Below are 15,349 nucleotides of genomic sequence, written 5' to 3'. Positions count from 1 at the left end.
CTCCCAGTGCAGCACAGGGTCGGCCTTCCCATTAGCAGCCAGACCAGCTCTTTCAAGCTGTGAAGAAACATCAGGGCAGCAGTTTCCCCTGGGGTCATGGGGATGCCCATGGCTGGCATCCCTACCATGGCAGGCATCTGCATTCCCCTGCCAACTGGAAGTCTGGTCCATTCAGAAAGGAGGTTGGCCGGGGTGGTATGTTGCCCTGAGGATAGAGAGGCGTCAGCTTGGGGCTAGGGTGTCCTGATGGTACAGGGCCTGGTTCCATGATTGTGGCCATTCTGGGTGAAGTTTGTGGGAGGAGTCGTTCAGCCCTGACTGTGCGGAATTTGCAGAGGAAACCAGTGTGGTCCTACTGACAGGGGCAGCCTCTGATCCCAGGGAAGCCTGCTCTGGAGAGAGACGGCTCAGGGCTGCTAGAGGGGGCTCAGGGCTGCTGGAAAAAGCACAGATGCATTTCTTTTGCTTGACTAAGGATAAAGCAAGTACTGATGGGTACCTTGAGAAGGAGGGAGTTCCCCGTCATCAGAGGCATTTAAGGAGAGGCTGGAAAACTATGGGTCTGTCATGTGTTAAGAGAAGCTCCTATATCCGATGGGAGACTGGGTTGAAATCCCTTCCTGCTCAGGGAAGCAGCAGCTTCCTAAGAACAGAGCTGGCTCCATACTCCCTGGAGAGGAGCAGCCTCCCACCCCACCCTGGCTTTATGAGTCAGACCCCTCGAGTCTATGTCCAGGCCTTTCTCCATTCACATCCAGGGCTTGTCAGAAGCATCGCCCTCTTAGGTCTCCTGGGGTTCCAAGAAGGCCCTTCTCCTTCATGCTCAGCTCATGTTCCCCACACTTTCTTTCTCTGTTGACCAGCCCCTGCCCGTCCACAACAGCCTCTTCTCATGGAATCCAGGGGGAGCTGTGAGGCTGCCGGCTTCTCTGCGTTTCTGGAAGGCTCCTGCCACCTCCTTTTCTCCCAGCCTGTCCTTGAGACTTCTCAGTAGGCGCTCCGGAGCCACCAGGTGGCCCTAGAACTCTTGTCTCTGTGCTGGCCCTCCCTCTGCTGGGACCCTTGTCCTGTCACCACTGAAGCCACAGCCTCCTAGTCCAACAGAGGCCAGAGGGTGTGTCCTGGAGACCGATGGCCAGCAGCAGAGCCATTCCTCTAGGTCAGGTGGTACTTAGGAGGCTACGAGTGCCTGTTCCCGCTGCCTGAGCCCCAGTGATCACCATACCCAGGCAGAAGTATTCTTCCCATCAGAATTCTTAGATGAAGAGTCCTTTTTCCATGAGATATTACTTTTCTCCTTAAAGTGTTTCATCCCATTTTTCAATTCTTGGATGAAGAATCTTGCCCAAGGACAAGGGCAGCAGTTACTTCACATCTCTGGTTCAGCCAAAGTCCTTTCGCTCTGTCTCACTCGTCTCATCTCATCTTGGCCCAGTAATTTGATGCATTATCCCCACTGTCAAGAGATGAGATGCTCAGAGAGGTCAATACTCTGCCCAGCATTGCACAAGTCAAGTGTTAGTCACTCAGTCATGTCTGACTCTTTGCGGCCCCGTGGACTGTAGTCTGCCAGGCTCCACTGTCCATGGAATTCTCCAGGCAAGAATACTGGAGTGGGTTGCCATTCCCTTCTCCAGGGGGATCTTCCCGACCCAGGGATTGAACCCAGGTCTCCTGCATTGCAGGCAGATTCTTTACTGTCTGAGCTACCAGGGAAGCCCCAACATTGCACAGCTGGTGCTAATCATGCTGGGATTGGAAGCTAGGTCTCATGAGTCTGAACCCAGGAGCCAGTCTTCTCGCCCTAGTGCAAAAGGAAATGTCTGCTCAGGGGAGGCAGGGTGTCACCCCAGGCTAAGCTAACTGTGCAGAGACCACCCTCCCCTGTGGTTTCTCTGGGATGTGGAGGGGTAACTCTCTGGCTCTTTTCTTTTGTCTACCAAATCTCTTTTCTCTCTTCCCCTCTCTGCTCTCTGCCTAGAAAGAGGCCTGGAAGGAGGGACCCCCACGAAGGGCAGCTTGGTCACAGATGCTGGGAAGATGAGAGTTTGCTCCCCACCCCAGCACCCTGTGCCACCCAGTGGGGACATCGAGCTGGGACAGAGGCCATGGGACACCCCGTGTGTTCAGGGTGTGAGGGGGCCCCACGGGGTAACAATGGACCCGCCACATCTGCTTCCATTACTCTGTCCTGGCGACTGACACACACGCGGGGAGGCCTTTCTTTCAGGAAGGGATGGAATGTAACTCTCAGCAAAGGCGCTTCTGGTCCTGTGAAGTTTGCTGTTGATCAATTCCATCCACCACAGCCACCACCACCACCCGCCCCTGCAGCTGGTCCCAGCCTGGCACCCTCTCTAAGGCCGGCCAAGGCCAGCAGGGCAGCGTCTCCACCGGCTCCTGGAGATCACAGCCCGGTGTAGCCGGCAGGCCGTGTGCTGCCGCACCCCCACTCACACCCAGCCCCGTGGCCTAGACACTGGGAGCATTGTTGTGCGCCCATGTGGTACCTATTTGATCCAAATTTATGGCACCAATCTACTTTAAATGAGTTGCAAGACGCAAAATGTGTGTTTAAAGCGTCGCAACCTTGGCTCTCTTTCAAGAGGATTGATGAGTATTGTCAGGCTGTGTATGGATCACAAAACCTGGTGAGAGCTTATCTCCAAGCACGTCAGAACTGGCCCGCCCATCTTGGCAGTAGGGGGGTGCCTTTGACACATGTGGTGGTCTGGGTGTTAAGCCTTGGGGTTTGCATGAAGGACCAGAGCTGACCACACATTGCCATCCTGCCAGCTCCGGGCTGTGCGTCTTCAGACCAGTACAGGCAGGATGTGAGAACCTCGTGTTTACTCAGCTTGTAACTGAGGTCACACCTCCTGGAGGCTCTGGGGCTCCCCGGAAAGAGGGACTCCCAGGGAAGGAGATCCGATGGGCTCTGTGGTCGGCTGGCTAGGGTGCTGAGTGAGGGTGTGAGGAGCAGAAGGGCACCCACCCGGCCCATCTGCTCACCCTACCTTAGTTCTTCTACGAAAGGGCAGGATCATTCTAACCTGCCAGTCAGAGCAAAGGATCACGTGGGTGGACACACTTCTGAAGAATGATAACTAGAATTATTATATCTACCTTTCTGGGCCTCTTTGTGCCAGGCTGTATAGGGGCACTTTGCTTGCATCATCTCATCAGATCCTCTATCCCTAGTTTACAGATGAGCAAACCGAGGTTCACAGAGGTGAATCCCCCTAGGGCCACAGCTACAAAGCAGTGAAGCCAGGTCTTTCTGGCCCCAAAATCTTGTTCGGGATGACTTTACTACCTGGGTTTTATGAGCCCAGGGGACCTATAATTTCCAGTATCCCACCACCACTGCGTACTCCCATCTCCTCCACTAAAAGGAAAGAAGGAGGGAGCTGGCCTGTTTTCCTTCTTGTGAGAAGGTTGTGGCTGGATTCAGGCCCTCCTCCAAGTCTCCCAGGCTCTCTGTGAACATCTAAGGCAGAGAACTTGGGGGTACTTGGTGTATTTTATTCAAAGAACCAAAGAAGGGGAGTGCTTTGCCCACTGGCACTGATTCTACCCGAATGCTTCCCCAGGGAGCTGACCTGGTCCTGCGTCCTCCAATAAAGCTAGGAGAAGGCTGTCTGAGCTGTGGACCCCAGCGGAGAGACCTCCTAAAACTTCCCTGCATCCCCTGGCTCCCAGAGGACCTGGGCAGCCCTAGGCTCCATGCCATGCTGACGTGCAGCAGAGCATGCCCTGCAGAGGGAAGCTGTAGAGGCAGAGGGGGGACAGCACTTGCTCTCAAAGCCAGGAATTCCTGGGGGGGCATCCAGGCCATTTCAGTTAAAGCAGATCAGGGAGCTGAGACATGGGCCCCACATCTGAGGCCTCGTGGGGGCTGACAGCCCTCCTGCTCCGCCTGCCTGCAGCCCCCAGCCTGTGCTCTCTGCCCCCTGTTTCTCCTGCACTCCCAAGTCCCCAGATTAATTAGAGCTGACTTTTCTTTTTGGAACTAACTACAAAATCAACCGATCTCAAATCGAGATTACAACCCAGCCGCCCTTCCAAAGCCCTGGCCTTCGATGGGGCGCCTGACCCCGGTAATTCCCTGGATCACTTCCTGCCGGCCCTAATTACCGGACAACCTGGCGTTTCCGTGGCCCCAGGGCTCTCCAGTCTGGAGCTGGCTCGGTGAGAAGAGGGAGCCGAGCTGCCCTTCTCCCGGAAGGGAGCCCTGGGAACTCTTCAGGGAAGAGAAGGACAGTAGCTCTCCTCACCCGGCTTTTCCAGCCCAGGAAAGGGCCCTGGTCCAGAGTTAAGGCCTGAGTCACCTGCTGGCCTTCCCTCAGTCCTCCACTCCCCACACTTCTCCCCTGCAGAGAACAAAGCGTCTGTGTGGAGCTGCTCTGGCTCAGCAGCCCCCCGCCCCAACCCGCAGCACAGGAGCCTCATGTTAGGGAGGTCCGTCGTCTTCCCCTGCTTCTCTGGCCTGACCTTTGCTCGGCTGGGGAACTGACCTGGAAGCCCCCCACCTCTTGCCTCCTTTGCCAAGTCCCTGCCCTGTTTGTTCAACAAACAGTAAATCACCAATTAAGAGAGCAGAACACGACTGCTTTGTGCTCCAAGGAGCTTGCTTCCATCCCATCATCTGGGCAAAGGATGGGTCCTCCCACCTGAAAACAGAACCAGAATACAGAACCTATTGATGCTTGGCAGGCGCTCCAGGCAGGGGCAGCAGGAGTCAGTGGCATCCTAAAAGTGGTGGCTGGGATGGCCTTCAGGGTCATTCAGGGCATCCCCTGTCTACCCACGTGAACTCACCCAGCACTTTCTTAGCCACCAAGACCGGAATCCACCCCTTGTAGGCCAGCCATCCAGCATCCTTGGTTCAGGGAACCAAGGTTAAAAGAGCCAGCCTTTTGCAGGCCTGGCTCCACAGCATCAGCCACCACCCATGCCCCAGGCATCTGGGGCAAGACCCTCTGTAATGCTTGTGGCACCCACTTCCACAGCCCCCCAGGCTCCCTGCTCAGAGGACAAGAGGTGCAGGAGATAAATTGGGGCCCTCGGGTTTTGGCAAACTATGAGAGCTCTCTCCCCAACTAAGATGTTCGTGAGTTAGTGGATCTAAATTCAGCACAATTCCAAACTTAAACCTTTTAACCAAACAAACAAAATACTTTCATGTAGGAAAATGGGAACGAAGGAACCTCTAAGTGTGCTCTTACAAAGACACATCACAAGGAAAAGCTCTGTGAACACACACGTCTCACTGTCCTCCCTTTAGCAATGGCCCTGGAAACACCCCCAACTCCGCAGCCCCCATCACCCCTGCAAACGGATGCTCTTCTCACAGCCACTCTGGAGTCCTTGATAATGACTCTCAGCCCACTCTCACCTCTCTCATTGTCCAGAATCAGTGTTTTCTGGTGCAAGCTGAGTCCAGACCCTGGTTCAGAGGTCAGGCTAGGCTGAGACCCCAGAGACAAGCCCCGGAGAAGGAGACTGATGAGACTGGAATGAGCCCGCGGGGTGGGGTCAGCCAGGGGCACCCTGGCTTCCTGCCCAGCAGAGGGGTGGGGGTGAGGGAGGCCCTGTGATGGGGATCAAGGGAGTCTGGGTCACTTGCAGAATTAAGAGACTTGACCCAGAGGGAGGGGAGGGGCAAAAGGTCAGCCATCCTAACGAGGAGACTGCCTCCTCCGAGGGGCCCAGATTTCCCTGGAGAGTGCGGTTGTATCTTCACAGACAAATCTTCAGGGTCTGAAGACAACCCTGATTACATCAGACACCCTCACTCCAGGTTTTGATCTGCACAGCGCGTGTGGAGATTGGGGACAGAAACCCAGGGATGGAGCGTGGGCAGACCCCAGCCTCCTCCCCTGCTGGGGCACCCCAGGCTGTCCTTTGGGGCAGGAGGAGACCCACTGAGTCCCTTGTAGAACCACAGTTTTACCCAGCGCTAACATCCCTTCCCCCACGGAACCTTCTGGGGCTGCCAACACACCCAGAGTCAGCTCCTCGGCTTGGTCCTCCCAGGAGCAGAAGTGAGTAGGTGTCTAGTCCTCACTTTGCAGGATCCTGAAGCCAGAGAGAGAGAGTAAGTTATCCGAGATCACACAGACACCCAGCTCAGCTCTGTTACTGGAGGTGGGAAAGGTGAGGGCAGATGCATTGGAGGAAAGCTGTGAGAAAGATGGGAAGAGAAGGAAAGGGATTCAAACGGGAGATCTCTGAGTAGTCAGGGCTGCGCAAGCTGACCTCCTACCTGCACCCACCACCACCCCAGGGGACTCTGTCTGGTGTCCCTCTGGGCTGAGTCAATCCAGTTGAGTTGTTTGGAATGGAAACTGGGGACTTCAGCTTATGCGCTGTAGCTAGTTACCAGATTTCTGATGACGTCCTGTGCCGCCCTCTGCTGGCCATAGAGCAGAACTGTGGTCACAGGCCAGCCGGGCTCAGCCTCTCTCTGGTGCCAGAGGTTATAAAGACAGTCCTGGGTTGAGCACTGACCCCTCACTCCTATGGGGCACAGACCTGAGGGCCCTCCAGAATATAGGGCTTTGCCCTGCTTTTTGCCTGCAGAAGGGGTTTAATGGAAGCAACGGATGCTTGCGGTTGCCAAGCAATAGAAGCATCTGATGCGTGGGGTTGGCTGAGAGAAATGGGTACCTGGGCTTTGGCAGATAAAAGACCTGTGTTCAAATCTCTGCTCTGCATGACCTTGACTATCGTACCTGGCCTTCTAGAGCTCACCTGTGGGACAGAAATAACATCCGTTCCTACACTGACTGGAGGGGATGCCTAGAGATTGAAGAGAGGATGGATGTGACAGCTTCACTCAGTGCCAGACACAAACGCAATAAATGGCTGAGCCTTTCTCTGCTCTTTCCCACAAGAGGGGTTTTCCAGAATTTAGTGCCTGGGGCACAATCTTGTCTGTTGCAGTCGCTTCTGAGTCCAGCTCCATCACCCCTGCCTGTGGCTCAGGGGTCCTGGTGGGGTCGAGATAAGGGAGGGCTCCTGCATTGGAAGCTAAAATTTCTGGGCCTTTTGCAGAATTTCGAGACCTGGCCCAAAGAGGATGGGGTGAAGCCATCCCTGGCAGACATGATTTGAACGGTTATTCCAAGCTTCCGGAGCAACCCCTCTCGCTGACATCCTCGAAGGCCATGCTTCAGAGCCGAGCCCTTGGGCCCTGAGTCTGGTCCTCTTCTCATTGTTTCTCTTGTCTCTTCCTGCAGGGAGAACGGGGCATGCCAGGGATGCCGGGCAAACACGGAGCAAAGGTATGCAGCGCCCCCCACTCCCCAGCAGCTCCGCCAGCCATAGTGCTCTCTTCTGGCGCCTCCTCCTTCTGCATCCTATCCTCCCATAAAAACAGAGATGGGGTGCACGTTCCTTCTCATCCTCTCTCCTTGCTGCCTGGCCTATTGTTCAGGCAGCGGTGTTCCTTTTCGGCCCATGAACCATCATTCACCAGCAGCCTCCTAGCATGGCCAGGCCTCCTCCTGGGGATCAGTGGGTCATAAAAAGAACTTCTCAGGTACCCTCAGCTCTGGCTGCAGTCCTGAGACCCATGTGGGAATCAGGATCCCCTAAAAATGACATTCACTTGAAATTTACTAAGTGCTGTGCTTGGCCGCTTATTTACCTCAAAGTTGGTGGTCTGGAGCTGATAAGGAAGTGAGGTTCACTCCCAGCTGCTCCCTAGTCCACTGGGACTTAGAACTAGAGGGCTCCCTTAAGGAGAGTCCTACAGACAGCCTCAGGGGCCAGTGAGCTTAGTAAACTTAGCCACCTGCTGTTGTTCACTTCCCTGTGGCTCTCCTTCCCCCACTTTCTCCTCCATCTCCTCCTCTCGTATCCTCCCCCCACTCCACCCAGGAGCGCCCCTCATCTAGCCCAGCCAGGGACTGCCTGCCATGATGCCCTCTGAGTCTCCCAGGAGGGTCTAGAAGCCCAGGGAGCCTGGCTGAGCACAGAGGGTCTTTCTCAGGCCATGAGCTCAGCAACCCCCTTCCCCCTTTTGAGCGGCAGCCCAAAGTCTCCACGTCTCATGTCTCTCCAAGAGGAGGCTGGCCACCTCTTCTGTGCACCGCACCCCCTCCCAGGTGAGACAGTCCCCATGCCTTTCCTTCTCTCTGCCAGGGGGCTCCTGGAACCACTGTGGCCAGGATGAAGGTCAGTGGACCTTGTAACTCAAGACCTGAGGGGCATGGTGGGAGGGGTGGGGAGAGTTGGGGTTTCAGGGGCTCAGTGGGTGGCCACTGGACCAAGGCAGGAACAGACAGAATTCAGAACCGTTGCCCTTAAAGCAATATGTATGCCAGATGCTCAGCTTGAACAACAGATGTTAACTAAGCCGCACAAGCAACTGGCAAAGGTTTACCAGTCTCAGCTGAAGGTCCCACCAGCCTGCCAACGTGAAAGGAGTCTAGTGCTCTGCTTTACTCTCCAGAATTCAGCCGGTGGGCAGGAACACTCCCGAAGCAGAAATTCTCTATGTGGACCTCCTCCAGGTCATTTACAGGGACATGGCATCCAAAGCAAATGTCCCTTCCTTCCTCTCCCTCCTCCCGGGCCGCCTGCCTCTCACCTGCCACCGTCTCACCTCGGGGAAGAATACGGAATAGTCCAGGCGGGGCCCGAGTCCGGGGCAGAGGAAAGCCCTGCGCTGACCGGACACTTCTGCCCCCAAATGCCTTCACTTCTCTGCTCCTGGCCTCTCTCATCTGGCTCTCTCCCATTCTTTACCAGAGTCTTCTTTCCTCCCACACAGGGTGAACCTGGGATCCCAGGAGCCAAGGTACTGATACAGAGGAAATGTTCTGGGCAGCCCGGAGCATCAGGCGTGGGGTGGAGGTGGGAGGGGCTGCTGTTGTTTTGCTCTTGGTCCCCTGAGGCTGGTCCAGAGCTGGGGACCTGACTGAGCGGAGGAGAGCCCACCCCAGAGGGGCTTGCTTGTCAAGAATGCGCTGCAGACGCCTTGCGTCCCCTTCCCTGGATCCTGTCCCGGGCAACTGTCTGGTTTACATTCCCACCAGCTGCAGCGGGCGGTGACATGGTCCCCTATACCCACAGGGATCTGTCTCTCATCCAGTCCAATAAGAGGTATAACATGAGAAAAGTTTCCATGGTCAAAGACATTTGAGAAATAATGGACCTTGAAACTATTACACAGGCTTCTTTCCTGCAGGCCTTCTCAGAGCCTTTACTGTGCTAAATATACATTGGGAAACTCTTTTGGGGGCCGCAGAGAATGAGATGGTTAGATAGCATCACTGACTCAATGGACATGAATTTGAGCAAATTCCGAGAGATAGTGAAGGATAGGGTAGTCTGGCATGCTGCAGTCTGTGAGGTCGCAAAGAGTCAGACACGACTGAGCCGACTAAAGAAAAACAAAGTAACTTCTGCAGCATTTTCAAACTTTCTGATGAGGACAATCTTCTTTTAAGAGGTGCCTCTTAGGGGGCAGGTACTCTGGAAACACTCGTCTATGATTACTGCCCCTTGTACCCCTCACCACTCCCACCCCATCCTCTTATCAGTGACTTTTTCTTCTTGCCCCAAAGGGAGACCCAGGAGCAACAGGGAAGCCGGGGCCCCCAGGTTTGCCGGGAAAGAGGGGGCAGAGGGTAGGATACTGTGTCTCTGAGTGTGTGCTCCCTTCATCCCGGCCTCTCCTGGTCCCCCCGCCGTTCCCACCCCCCGCCCCTATGGTTGTCATGCTGCTTGCAGTGTGAGGAGGGTGCATGTGTCTCCAGGAAGAAGGGAGTGCTGGCAGGATGGCCTGCAAATCTTCAGAAATTCACACTCGAGGGCACAGCCTTTCTCCCTGAAAGCCACTGGGTACCCCAGAGGAAAGCCCAGCAGAAGGAAGGGAAGTCCTCCCTGCCCCTGCTCCCATCCCCCAGGACCTCAGCAGAGCAGCCCCACACCTTTCCCCTTAGACCACCCCCGCCTCAGACAGGGGTATGCCCCTGCTAAAGCCTCAGGCACTGCAGGGCGAGCTGGGGCCTTAGGATTCATGTCCCTCTCACCACTGGGGCTTTTACCTGGCCCTCCTTGCCTCCTGCGTGTGTGTGCTTAGTAGCTCAGCCATGTCCAGCTCTTTGCAACCCTATGGACTGCAGCCCACCAGCTCCTCTGTCCATGGGGATTCTCCGGGCAAGAACACTGGAGTGGGTTGCCATTTCCTTCTCCAATGCATGAAAGTGAAAAGTGAAAGTGAAGTCGTTCAGTCGTGTCCAGCTCTTTGCAACCCCATGGACTGCAGCCCGCCAGGCTCCTCTGTTCCTGGGGATTCTCCGGGCAAGAACACTGGAGTGAGTTGCCATGCCCTCCTCCTGTCATTCACACTTTCTGCCCCAGGGCAGGTGGCAAGGGGATGACTGCTAAAGACCTGATGCGACACCCTTTGTGTTGGCCGCTGAGAAGTTCGTTGAGCCATCCGAGTGAATTACGAGCGCAGGGCCCTCAGTGTATATTATTACATATGAGAACCACCATCAGTCTAGAGCAAGCGGAGCTTCTCACGTTGGCCTGGAGGGGCACTCTCGAGGGGCCCTCCTGATACAGGACGCTGTGAATCCAAGTGAAGTCTTTGTGACACAGAAGGAGGAGCATCAGGGGAGCTGGGTGCTTCACTGAGGGGGTCGTCCACAGTCACGGAGACCCTTCCTCTCTGCAATGAGAGCGGGGCTCTGGGACCTAAGTCACGGGCAAGAAAAAGTATTCTTTGGTGGTAGAATAGAGAAAGGTACTTGTTTACTGGGCTTCCCTGGTAGCTCAGCTGGTAAAGAATCCGCCTGCAACACAGGAGACCCCGGTTCAATCCCTGGGTCAGGAAGATCCCCTGGAGTAGGGAACGGCTACCCACTCCAGTGTTCTTGGGCTTCCCTGGTGGCTCAGATGGTAAAGAGTCCACCTGCAGTGTGGGAGACCTGGGTTCGATCCCTGGGTTGGGAAGATCCCCCAGAGAAGGGAACGGCTACCCACTCCAGTATTTTGGCCTGGAGAATTCCATGGACTGTATAGTCTGTGGGGTCACAAAGAGTCGGACACAACCGAGCGACTTTTGCTTGTTTACTAGGGCTGCCCTAACACGGGACCACTGACTGGGTGGCTTCGGCAGCAGACATTGACTGGCCCGCAGTGCTGAGGCCGGAAGTCCGAGATCAGGTGTCAGCGGGGTTGGACACCCTTCTGCGGGGTGTCCCGTGCCTCTCTCCTGGTTCCTGGGAGCTTGCTGGCGTTCCTGGTCTTCCTCGGCTTGTTGAAGCATCACCCCAGTCTCTGCCTTCGTCTTCACGTGGTGTTCTCCCCATATGCATGTCTGTGTCCAAAGTTCCCTTTTCTTTATAAGGACACTGATCATACTGGATTAGGGGCCCACCTGACTCCAGGGTGACCTCATAATTTAGCTAATTACATCTCTAGTGGTCCAATTGCCAAATAAGGTCACATTCTGAGATACCTGGAGTTAGGACTCCAGCATATGAATTTCATAGGACAAAATTCAACCTGAGGCACACTTCTCAAAATATTCCTCCAAAGGAGAAGTGCTGGTATGATGGGTTTTGTCCTCCCTAGAGGCAGGGGGGAGGTGTGCAGAAAGCTCTCCCTAGAGACCAGGAGCATCTAATTGCTAGATGTTACAAACATAAAAAACAGCAAAGCAGTTTTTAAAAAGTAATGCCAAATATTTGCATTCTGAATGGCTCACGTCTCCCTAGGAGACCCCCCAAAGGGACTCAATGCTCTTGGTTCCTCTTCCTCCATAAATGCCAAGGGCCCTGCCCACACAGGACTGGGAGGACAATGATACCAGTGGGAAGTGTCCCAAGGAAGGAGTCAGGTCCCTGATAGGGTCCAGCAGGAAGTGAGTCCTTCAGAGAACAGCCCAGGTAAGGGCAGGGAGGCAGGAGAGAAGAAAGTTAAGACCCTACGTTGGAGGGCTGGTCCCTTCGCCAACATACTAGAGAAATAGTTCCTAACCCAAACTGTCTGCATTTCCTCCACAGGGTGAAAAGGGGGCCGTGGGGTCCCCAGGGCCACTCGGCCTCTTGGGGCAGAAGGTGGGTAGCAACCAGCTCTGAATGGTGGGTTCTGTGTAGAGGTCCAGCATCCATCCCCACCCACATTTCCCACCCTGCACATTCACACGGGCCCCAGCATTACAGGGGTCTCTCCCAGATTGGGGAAAAGCAGTTGGAACACAGCCAGATTCTGTTTTGGGGGACAGAAGCATGGGATACCACATGGGAGGTCCTGACTGTCCCCAAAAAGCTCCCAATTCAAAGAATTTACTAGCTATGACTTGGTCTGATTTCTCTCCACCAGGTCTGAAAGTGTAGTCTACAGTATGTGAGCTCCACAGACATTCCATTTAAAAAAAAAAAGGAAGTCAAATAAGTTTGGCTCTATATAATAGCACCCTCAGAATTCTACTCAATACTCTGTAATGGCCTATATGGGAAAAGAATCTGAAAAAGAGTGGATATATGTACATATGTATGTATGTATAACTGATTCTTTTTACTGTATACCTGAAACTGACCCAAGTCAACCATATGCCAATAAAATTTTTTTTAATAAATAAAGCAGGCTCCTCAGAGAGTCATAAGCACTTTGGCCTGTCCAAGAGGCTCCTGGCACCCCGTGGTGAAGGAGCCTGGAAAACTTCATTTCATTTTGCCTTTCCAACATTGTTTGGCCACCAGACCCCTCTCTGTCACAGTCTGAATATTCCCAACCTGCTGAGGGAGTGTTCCCTGAAACACACTTTGAGAAACCTCGATTCTGGTCCTGTGGGGATCTTGTTCTAGCTTACACCTGTTCCACTTGAGTAACCAGCTCCATTCTCTCCTCACATCCCATAGCCAGGCTTCTCAAAGCCTCTGGTCCCCAGCCATGCTGGAGCCCACATTCCCCAACATTCAGCACAGACCGAGGGGCAGGCTGCTGTCTTCAGTCCTTTGAGCTATGAGGGGAGAAAAGACAGGGACCAACCTCCTCCCGCAAAGTTGGTGATGGTAACTCTACCTTCCACCCCCAGGGGGAAAAAGGCGATGCTGGAAACTCCATTGGAGGAGGCCGAGGGGAGCCCGGTCCCCCAGGGCTTCCTGGACCCCCAGGGCCAAAGGTGAGTCTTTCCCTGGGATCCTGCTCAAGTCAGGTGTTGGCCTGTGGTCCTTATCCCTAGTCCATCTGGGGGACTCTGTATCCTGGGCACCTTGCCTTCTCTCCTCCTCTAAGTGTGTGGTTGTTCCAGTGGATTCTAGAAAGGTCTGAGCTCCTGGGACCGAGCTCCTATTTCCAAGCAGTGACCTTGACCCTCCAAAAGAGATGCCCTCTCTGGGGCAGATGGAAGTAGGAGCCATTGACTCAAATGGCTGTGATGTAGCTGAGTCAAGGACCAGGGGCTGCCAGGTCTTTGGATAATCAGAAAGGCCCGTAGCCTGGACTCTGAATCGGCCACAGAGACTCCTGTCTCTCCCTGCTCCTCCGGTCCTAGGCCTCCTGGGGCCCCTCCCCACATACCCAGGCCCTTCTCACTCGCCTCTGCCTCCCAGGCAGGACCTGGTGAGGTGAGCAAGTGTTCCAGGCTCCAAAATGACCTGCCTCCTACAGCCGGAAGTTGATGAGGGTCCATAGTTAGGGGCCTCAACAAGCTGGACACATGTGTGTTAACTAAGAACTGAGGAGGGCCTGGCAGCACAGAACTCAGAGGGAGAAAGGAATAGATCAGGAGGGCTTCTTGGAGGAGGTGGGCCTGGGCAGGGATCGGGGGAGTTAGGAAATAACCAGGCAAAGAGACAGAGCCCAGAGACACTTGCTACAACATGAATGGCCGGACCATCTCTTGCCCCCTGCGTGTCCTCATCCCATCTCTCTCCTGTTGCCCAGGGGGAAGCTGGAGCAGATGGCCAGGCAGGCCCCCCAGGACGGCAAGGAGACAAGGTACAGAGGGCCCCGATCTAAGAGCTGCAGGATGAGGGTCAGCTCGGGAGCTCAGAGGGAGAGAGTCTTGGCCGTCCCTGCCACCGGGCCCCCAGGCACAGGGCTGACGGCCGTGACTCCTGCCTGCCATCTCTTGTGGTCACCTTGGGCTTTGGGGAAGCCTCTGAGATGGCGGCCAGGCACAGGCAGGCCCGGGAATGAAACGCTGGGCCTGGGGAATGCAGTGACCCAGAGCCCCTGCATCTACTATTTTCTAACCGCTGGTAAAGGCAGGCTCCATTTTCTCCAGCTCTTCCTGTGAACAGGTCAGCATGGTGTTGCTGTGGGCACTGTAAGACTGTGGGTGCGGGGAGGTGCCGGCTGCTATTTGGAGGTGACGCTCCCTGAGCTGACCAACTGAGGGGTCAGCAGAAGTTGAGTTATATTAAAGGGTTTGTTTTCCCTTTATTTTTACTTTCTGTCTTCATTTTTAAAGCTGTGTTCACATTTTCCCAGATCAAGTATGGAACTGTGCTTTGCTTTTCACAGTTTATACCACCTTTCATTTATTTCCCACGGTTCTGTCCTGTTTCCAGCAAGTACAAACCCTCCCCCACCCACCTGCTCCAGGAGGCAGCGTATTTCTAACCCCTCACCCTGGCCCCCCGCGTTTCCTGCCACAGTTTGGGTCTTTCACCAGCAGACAGGAGCCGCCGGGGCTCTCCACTGCGATTGGCGACCACCCAGGCAATTGGCGAAAAGTTTCTGAACCCTTGTTCCTTGAGCAGGATGGGAACAGAGGGGCAGAGGGTCTGGTCTCTGCTCCCAAGGAGGTGGCTGACTTAGGGGACTAAAGAGAAGTGCCCAGACAAACAAGGATAGAATCACCAACAGCTAACGCAGGACAGAAATAAGACCTTCCAGTGTGAAGCTGGAGGGAGCTCAGAGGGAGAGAGGCATGCGGGCTGGTGGAGGCGCTTCCTGAGGGGTGGACCCTGCATGAGCTGGAGCCCTGTACCCTCCTGGCCTGGGCTGAGCTGAGCCTCCCGGCCCCTCCAGGGACGCAACACAGACCATCTGGGGACATCAGATTCTCTGTAGCCACTTTATGCCTATTTCACTTCAATTTTGTCCTGCAACAGGGGGAGCCTGGAGCAGCTGGAGAACAGGGACCTACTGGCCCCAAGGTACGTGCATCTCTCATCCAGAGAATCAGGGCAGCCCAGCCCAGCTCCCTGCGGCCACAGTGTGAAGTGGCTCATCTGGGGCTCTCCGGGAAGAGCAGTCTGGCCGGCTGGGTTGTCTGGCTAGGATGTCTGACATTGCAGCCACAATCAGACTCAGCGTCCCCCAGGTCTGTCTAGTCTAGGGTTCTCCATTGGTTCTGGATTCCCAGAGCATC

At 54.9% G+C, this 15,349-nt stretch overlaps 1 protein-coding gene across 1 annotated transcript in view; it reads left to right on the top strand.

Moving 5' to 3' along the window:
- Window positions 1-15,349, top strand: part of COL13A1 (collagen type XIII alpha 1 chain) — a 154,353-nt gene that overhangs the window by 104,718 nt on the left and 34,286 nt on the right. Inside the window, exons 18-25 of the mRNA XM_068981805.1 lie at window positions 7,245-7,289; window positions 8,152-8,184; window positions 8,783-8,809; window positions 9,579-9,641; window positions 12,030-12,083; window positions 13,064-13,150; window positions 13,915-13,968; window positions 15,090-15,134. Coding sequence (XP_068837906.1) covers window positions 7,245-7,289; window positions 8,152-8,184; window positions 8,783-8,809; window positions 9,579-9,641; window positions 12,030-12,083; window positions 13,064-13,150; window positions 13,915-13,968; window positions 15,090-15,134 — 408 coding nt within the window. The remainder of the gene's footprint in view (window positions 1-7,244; window positions 7,290-8,151; window positions 8,185-8,782; window positions 8,810-9,578; window positions 9,642-12,029; window positions 12,084-13,063; window positions 13,151-13,914; window positions 13,969-15,089; window positions 15,135-15,349) is intronic.

The sequence above is a fragment of the Capricornis sumatraensis genome, chromosome 10 (assembly GCF_032405125.1).
Source record: "Capricornis sumatraensis isolate serow.1 chromosome 10, serow.2, whole genome shotgun sequence".
NCBI lineage: Eukaryota > Metazoa > Chordata > Mammalia > Artiodactyla > Bovidae > Capricornis > Capricornis sumatraensis.
This window is presented reverse-complemented; position numbering and strand designations above follow the sequence as displayed.